The sequence below is a fragment of the Brassica oleracea genome, chromosome C8 (assembly GCF_000695525.1).
Source record: "Brassica oleracea var. oleracea cultivar TO1000 chromosome C8, BOL, whole genome shotgun sequence".
In the NCBI taxonomy this organism is placed as follows: Eukaryota; Viridiplantae; Streptophyta; class Magnoliopsida; order Brassicales; family Brassicaceae; genus Brassica; species Brassica oleracea.
Genome location: NC_027755.1, coordinates 11,679,623 through 11,688,181, shown reverse-complemented (window position 1 = coordinate 11,688,181; position 8,559 = coordinate 11,679,623). Strand labels below are relative to the sequence as shown.

At 35.1% G+C, this 8,559-nt stretch overlaps 2 protein-coding genes across 2 annotated transcripts in view; one reads left to right on the top strand and one right to left on the bottom strand.

The window, feature by feature from the left end:
* Positions 1-3,097: 3,097 nt before the first annotated feature.
* On the bottom strand, positions 3,098-3,974 carry LOC106310120 (EPIDERMAL PATTERNING FACTOR-like protein 9). Its single transcript, XM_013747327.1, has 3 exons — positions 3,783-3,974; positions 3,586-3,644; positions 3,098-3,468 (listed from the first exon to the last, which is right to left on the bottom strand). The coding sequence occupies exons 1-3, from the start codon at positions 3,871-3,873 to the stop codon at positions 3,313-3,315; spliced, it is 306 nt and encodes a 101-aa protein (XP_013602781.1). The 5' UTR covers positions 3,874-3,974; the 3' UTR covers positions 3,098-3,312.
* Positions 3,975-6,700: 2,726 nt separating this feature from the next.
* Positions 6,701-8,559, top strand: part of LOC106308663 — a 4,778-nt gene continuing 2,919 nt past the window's right edge. Inside the window, exon 1 of the mRNA XM_013745801.1 lies at positions 6,701-8,541. Within this exon, the coding sequence (XP_013601255.1) occupies positions 6,701-8,541 (1,841 nt within the window). The remainder of the gene's footprint in view (positions 8,542-8,559) is intronic.

Genomic DNA, 8,559 nt, shown 5'->3' with positions numbered 1-8,559 from the left:
GGAGGTCGTCTGGTAGACTTCTAGGAAGTCGTCCATTTAGGTTAGTTTTGCAATTGATTTTTAACCTAGACGATTTACATGGAAGTCGTCCATCTTTGTTTGTTAAAAAAAAATTCGAGACGACTTCAATGTAAGTCGCCTAGAGAAAACAGGTTAGTTTTGCATTTGACCGGATTGTGTCAGAAATTTGACTTTTCTTGGACGACTTACACATAAGTCGTCTAGTAGAAAATTAAAAAATCAATATTTTGTTATACCTAGATGACTTCCATGTAAGTCGTCTCAGGTTAGTTTTGCAATTGAAAAATAAAACAAAATTTTTTATTTTTTTCTAGACGACTTACACAGAAGTTGTCCGTCTGACGACTTACATGGAACTCGTCCAAGATAAGCAAGATTTGACCAGAATCTCGGAATAAAATCATGGACGACTTTCGTGTGAGTCATCTGATGGATGACTTCCGTGTAAGTCGTCTAGGCAAAAATAATTTTTTGGTTTTATTTTTCAATTGCAAAACTATTCTGAGACGACTTACATGGAAGTCGTCTAGGTATAGCAAAATATTGATTTTATTTTCTACTGGACGACTTACATGTAAGTCGTCCAGGAAAAGTCAATTTTCTGACACAATCCAGTCAACTGCAAAACTAACTCGTTTACCTTTGATGACTTACATGGAAGTCGTCTCGATTTTTTTTTTAAGAAACAAAGATGGACGACTTTCATGTAAGTCGTCTAGAAAAACACATTTAAAAGTCAATTGCAAAATTAACCTCTGCATTGATCAGAAGACTTCCATGTAAGTCTTCTACAGCCAGACGACTTACACGGAAGTCGTCGGGACGAACAGGTCTGGAAAAAAATAATAATTTCATAGTTTCAAGCAGTGAAATAACTTGTTTAGCACACATAAGTCTTCTCTAAGCACCCAGAATCTCAAATAAAAGTGACCCACCAAGGATCGTAAGCTTCAATGGCTCTATGAACCTTTAAAAATTTAGAATCAAAATCTTGGGTTTTTTTTTGATGAATATGGAGAGAAAGTGAAAGAGATGTTGTTTTTGGTTCATAAGAATTGAGAAAGAAGGACTGTAATTGATTTGAGGTGCATTAAGAGCTTCAAATTGGTTGTTTATGGTGGTGGGTGTATTGATGGCAATGACAATCTTGTAAATACTTGAAGATGATGAGGTTGAGAGAGTAAAAAGACAATTTTCGAAGAAAAAAAACTAATGACATTTTCGTGAATAATATGAACTTGTGGGTTAATAGGGCAAAAAAAATCCAAAAAAACATGGGTTAGTTTTAGGTTTGAGTTTGAGTTTTGAGTGAATTTTGCAAATAGCCCAAAAGATTTTCAATTTTTTTACAGTTTTATTAAAAATAATAATTCTTTAATCGTAGTATTATTAGCTTCTTTTTATATATCTACAAATTTTAGAAATGCTGTTTAGTTGTAATTTTTTTGATAATTATACAACTTTATATCAATTTTTATTAATTTTGTAGAAGTTGTCTATTTTATCCAAAAATAGTAAAAAATCTAACTAAGATTATAATTTTTTAAAATATATATATATATATATATATATATATATATATATATATATTCTTAAATATAATTTAAAATAAAAAAATATTTATTTATCTTATTTTTATGTTCAGTTAAATCAAAACTTATAGTAAAATATTAGTAAGAAATTAATAAAATAATTTTTTATGGCGGATGAAAATTGAAATTAAATAAAATATTTAATTATATTTTGTAAATAGACTTGAACTTTAAAAGGTTAATTCAAATCATTTATTTTATATAATTTTATTAGTTGTAAATGATGTAAATACATTTGACCTCGCTAAATAAAGTACTTACTTTTTGGTGATGCATATAATTTGTATTATTATTTCAAAACTGATGTAAAAGATAGCAAATATTTTTGTAGATTTTTTTAAGTGATATTAATATGTGTCAATTTTCAAAATTGATGTTACCACTTGCATAATTTGTTCTATATGATGTTTGTATTAGTATCGATTTAATAAATTGATTGTAATTATGTAAATCATTTACTATTATATGATATAAAATTAATATCAATTTTTGGAATGATGATAATAGTTGTCATTTGATACAAGTGATTATTTAAAATTGTATCATTTTACAAAAAACCGATAACAAATATTGTTATCACTTTTAAATAAATGAAGATAAATATTTATATATATATATATATATATATATTAGTTTCAGTAAGTGATTCTACTATTATTTGTGTATAAATATTGATAATATAAATTAATAAAAACGGATTTTTTATTTTAATAATTAAAGATATATATATATATATATATATAATAAAAATAAAATAATTAGCTAAAACAAATCTAAACTAGTAATTTACAAAAACAAATTACATAGTTGTCCAAAAACGAAAGAATCAAATTACATAGTTTTTCCATAATGCAACTTTATAAAACATAAATCGTTCAAAGTTGTTGAACTACTTTTACAAAAAAAAGTTCATGAACTACATAAATAGTTGTTCCTTTTTGAACAGCTTCTCATCGGAAGAGAGAAGGAGAATTATATAATATGAAGGAGAGAGAGAGAAAAGGAGGAGAATCGAGTGGAGTGGAGTGGACTGGACTGGAGAGAGAGAGAAAGAGCTAGAATTACAAACGTACCAACTCTAGTTCCTTCATGTGATCCTTTCTTGACGTATGTCTCAAAATTGGACCACATGACCATGTGATTTCTCCCTATGGTTTTTTAAACACTTGTATAAAACAACCCACCATATTTTATCATCATCGTCAGAATTATCATCAACACGAACCCCAACATAAACTTCAAACGATCCTATTATCCCATGCACACAGTAGCAACAACACTGGCGAAAATTAGCGATTAAGTAAAATGTCTTACTAATATTTAAGCAAGAAATATTAATAAGTTATACTTGATTTGTTCCGTTTATGATGTTTTTGGTTAATGCACACATATTCAGAACCTAGATAACCTATAATTTTATCTTACATTAAAAATATTAACTAAAAAAGTTTGACTAAAAAAGTAGTACACTGCATAATACACTATTAAAATTAATTTGCATAGAAACTTCAAAACAAATTAACCAATACAGGAAAAAAAAACTGTACGCCATCTTCTAATATGAGAAAGATGAAGTATAATTTTGACCAAAACATCTCATTCAAAAAACAAAATGCAATTAAGCCGATACAAAAGATGCAATAGAAGTGCAAAAAGAAGAGATTATCAGTTTACCAAAAAAAAAAAGAGATTATCATTATTATCTATGACAAACGCATCTGTAATGATAAGCACTGTTGATAGGATCATTGCCTTCAACGGGGACTTGTTCAGCTCTGCATTTGTATCTGCATCCTCTGCATTCGTTGTAAGTGCAAGTTGGTGCCGTCGACCCAATCATATGCCTCCTTGAGTACTGTATGAAAATATTGTAACATACGTTTTACAATATTAATACAACTAAATCATATATTATCGATTGCTTCCTTGTAGTAATTACTAATAGACAACAATTCTCTCATTATGAATATACCGGGAGATGGACTTGTCGGGGAAGTGAAAGCGTATCGTCGATAGAACGAGCTTTTGAAGCTGATTCAAAAGTACACGAACAAGAGAATTTCAAAAAGAAAAAAAAAACTATTGTTAGTCGTCTTGATGTGGATTCAATAGATTATATAACTACGAAGATTTATAGAATATGCAGGAGATGGGTTGAAACTATAAGACCTTCGACTATAAAATTTCCAAGAAGCAAACCGAAGAGAAGAAAGAAGAAGGATATGCATCGTAGCTTCATGTTACTCATTTCATGCTTCATCTTGTTCCTCTTCTTCTTGCTTTATCGTATGGACCAAATGTTTTGGAGAGAGATAAGTTTAGCTATTTGGCTGTAAGTTTTGTCTTCTACTAAGTTTACAAAAAAAAAAAAAAAAAAAAAAAATTTTTTTGTGGTGAGTTTGCGAACACGTAGAGATAAGAATCGGAAAATACAGAGAATGTAGTATTAACTTTTACCCCACTAAATTTTTAATAAAATAAAAAACATATTTAACAACTACACTGTTTTTGGATGAAATATAAAATGAATCATCATTAGAAAGAATATGGCCATTTACAAATTAATGAGTAAGCAATGAACTCAGATATTTCAGCATTAGCCTTTAATAATGCTTAGTGTTTTGTTTTTTAGCACATCATAATTGGCTTCTTATGTATGTTTTCTATGCTCTTGTCTCCTTACCTTATCTCTTTTTCAATACATATATTTATTAGAAATTAGCTCGCCAACAGCTCATCAGGAGTATGCCTTAGAAGTAAAATCAGCCCAATAACATGTTGATATTAAATTTTCTAATCCGCTAAACAGAATTTACTAAATTTGGATCTACGTGGATTCCTTAGAGGATTCAAATAAAACTATGATGAATTTAAGATATGAACAATCTTGTCCTATATTCGTCATCACAAGTTATCTTGTTCTATTGAACCGAATTGTTCTATTGATCTTTCAAATTGGCAGAGCTGTTCAATTGCACATCTAGACCATAAATTGTGCTACAAAGCCCAACAGAGAAACTATATTGGCTAAAAACCACTTGAAAAATATTATTGGATGTCTCATGAAACCAGTAAGCCTAAGACCAGAAGTAGTTTCTCTCGATTTGGGTAGATTGTATGGCGGGTTCTAGAGTGGAGTAGTTAAGGAGTTTCGGACTTATGTATGGTTACCAGGTACTTTAACAAAAAAAAAGTATGGCAACCAGGTAAGTTTTCGAATCAATCATGATTTTTTTCCACTCTAACCTAGCTGCAAAGTGGAAGCACCGTAACCTAGTGGTTAAGGTTTAAAGGCTTCTACACTCAGGTCTGGGGTTCGAATCCCAGGCTATACAATTTATTGCAGATTGCACTTTCTTGCAGCTATCTATCTTGAACAAGATTAAACCACACAAGACTGCATGGCGCATACAAGTAAAAATCACTCATACATGGAGACATTTCATGAAAGATGTTGGAGAATCTATGGAACTAATCCTGTGTGATGCAAATGTAAGTTTGACTTTCAATATAGATTTTCGATTTCTTGAATATGGTTGTGTTAAGAAACAAGCTAACCGATATATTTTTTAAAAACTTTTTAAAGGGAAAAATAATTCATGACTCGTGTAAAAAGACATGCATTGCTGAATTGGCCAAAAACTTTTGCGTCTTCTAAAAAAAACTCATAGTACTAGCTTAAACCGTAAGATATTGTTGAGTTTGCACAGAATTTTGATCAGAAATGTACTTACACTGACTTCTTTTAACATAGGCCTGGGCATGTTAACCTTGACCCGAAGACCCGAACCGGAAACGTCCCAAAAATACCCGACCCAGAACTAGACCGAAAATTTACAAGTACCTTTTGGGTCTAAATTTTTTTTACCCGAAAGAACCGGAACCGAAAAGGAACCGAACCAAACCGAATAGACCCGGACACGTAAAGAACCGACCCGAATAGACCCGACCCGATAAGAACCGATTTGTACCCGACTTAAAAACATGTATATCTAAAACTATGATATTTTTGTGTTCTATTTTATATATATATAAATTATTTAATGATTTAGTTGAAATATCTTTTGTTAACAACATTTGTTATTATTTTTTAACATTTTTTAAGTAATATGCAGCTTTAAAATGTAAAATTTAGAGTTTAAATTTTTTTTATTTTAATTATTAATAGTTTCATTTAAGTTGTTTTGTAAAATTTTAGATAAATATGACAAATATCAACTAAAGTTGATGGAATTAGATATATCATGTCTTTTTCAGATCCTAAATACCCGAACCCGACCCGGACCCGATATGGACGCAAAAAATTATGGATATTTTATGGGTATTTTAATTATAGACCCGAACCGACCCGGACCCGAGAAAAACCGACCCGAACCCGAACTGAAAATTTCTAAGTACCTATTGGGTCTAAATATTTAGGACCCGAAAAGATCCGGACCCAAAAAGAACCGGCCCGAACCCGACACGAAGAACCAAACGCCCAAACCTATTTTAACAAATGGAAAAATATATCTGTTGGTTCACATTCCCTCTAGGCTCCAGGCTGCTTTGACCCTCCTTAATATGATACTACAGTGCAATACAAATAAAAATCAAACTGGTTGTTCTGCTCTTTTCAGAACAACAAACAAAATCAAACTGCATCAGATGTTTGACCCGCACTTATATCCCTCTTTACCTATATATACCGTCCTCTGTATACTTCTTGAATAATAAGAATTACCTGTAAAGCTGGCGGCTAGGGCTTTGGCGACAGATATGGCGATTCCACGATCTGCTTGAGCTCGCAGCTGATCCAGTCTCAACACGCCTCCACAGCTATCTATCGGGCACAAGGGAGACTATCCCACACTCCTTGTCGCCTCCTTGGATCTGCAGTACCGGAGGAGCACGCACGGTGACGTATTCTCCAAGGATCAATCTCTGTTTCGACTGATCTTCCAAAAATACACTCCTTGGTGTATTTGTTTCCTCTTTCCCCACAGCATCACTCGTTCCGCGGTCCTTGGGGTGTCCGATCTTGGTCTTTGCTAAGATCTCCAGTTAACCTAGAACGTAGAGACAGTGGTGGTGTCACATATCATCGTATGGGGTCGACGTTTCATATGAAACCGGCTCACCAAGCGGATCTCAAAGGTAAGGGGATCTTATACGAGGATGATGATGAGCCGGTGAAGCTGATTGATCAGGATGATTCGTTCGTCATTAAGGAGTTCGGTTTGACCTTGATCGGGAAGATTCTAAACCCGAAGAAACAAAACGTGGAGAAGCTACTCCAGACGATGCCTTCTCAATGGGGCTTGGCTGAGAGAATCACGGCCAATGATCTAGGGAATGGAAAGTTCCTTTTCAATTTCACAAATGAGGAGGATTTGAATTACGTTATGGCGAAGGGGCCCTTTCATTTCAACTTCTGTATGTTCGTATTGGTTCGTTGGGAACCCATTGTGCATGATGATTACCCGTGGATCATACCATTTTGGGTACACTTGATCGGCTTTCCTCTCCATCTGTGGACTGACGCAAACCTAAGAAACATAGAAGGTCGAATCGGGCACATTGACACTATGGAGCTCACGGAGGGACGTATGCTTATATATGTTGACTCAACACGTCCTCTGAAGTTCTCTCGGAAGGTAGAATACGAAGGTGATGAGGTTACGATCGAGATAAAGTATGATCTGCTCTTCAAGCATTGTACTACATGTGGAATGTTGTCTCATGAGAAAGGATACTGCCCCTCCATCGGTGCTAGACAGCCCACTCTGGAACGAGCTGATGTGTTCACACGTATGCAGTTACCGGTGCGACACAACGGCCGTGACAATCAGAATAATGATTGCAGACATCACCAGCCTTTGCTGGAGATAAGAGAGCCCCACTCACGCACCTATGCTGAGTATATGCCACGGCGTGATTTGCGTATCAATCTCCGAGAGGGGAACGATCGTCAGTCTCGATCATGGGATGATAATCGCCGCTTGGGGTCACAGGCAGATCGCCGCATGCGAACACATGCTGATAGAATCATCAGACGCAAAGACGACTATAAGCGGAGTGACAGATATGGTGGAGGACGCGCTCGTGCAGGTCCATATGATCGCAGAAAGGAGGTTTCATGGAGGCCAAAACAGAGGCTCCCCGAGGTAAATGGCAACGAGCAGATGGGTGATGGTTCAAATGTTTCGAAGAATGCGATTGTTCCCTATGAACACATCTCTGGGGCAGGGTCCCTTGACTCGCTAACTCATTCTAAGGATGCAGATGCTGGTACCTCTAGGAAGCTTGCAAGCGCCATTGTCACTCCATCGCGACTGGATCGTGTAATGGAGGATAACGTGACGGTACGGAGCAGGTCTGTGGGAAGCGGGGATGGAAAGGCTGATAGCTCTTTCTTGCCTTTCAAGCAGATGTTGAGTGATTTTGGAATGTTAGAATTTCCATTTACTGGGAACAAGCTGTCCTGGGTTGGAAAAAGATCGGGAGGAACAACTGTTAGATGCAGACTTGACAGAGCAGTGGGTAATGAGGATTGGCACGATAAATTCCAACATTCAGCTGTCAAGTATCTGAGGCTCTGGGGCTCGGATCATCGTCTGATCCTCGCAGATATACTCACAAAACCAACAAGGAGAAAAAAGAAATTTAAGTTTGATAAGCATTGGTTGGATAACGAGGAGCTAAGGCAAGTTATTCTAGAGGGATGGAAGTCGAATGATCTCCCTCCTGATGCGAATATAATGGAACATATTGCTAGCTGCCAGAAAGCTTTGAGTCATTGGAGGAGGCAAAATAATGTGAACTCTGAAAAGTTAGTAGAAGAGCTTAAGGAGAAGGTAGAAGGTCTTTACGAGGACGATAATGCTACTTCTGAGGAGATATCAGAGGCTCTAAAGGAATTATCCACTGCTCTTAAGGCAGAGGAACAGTTCTGGAGACAGAAAAG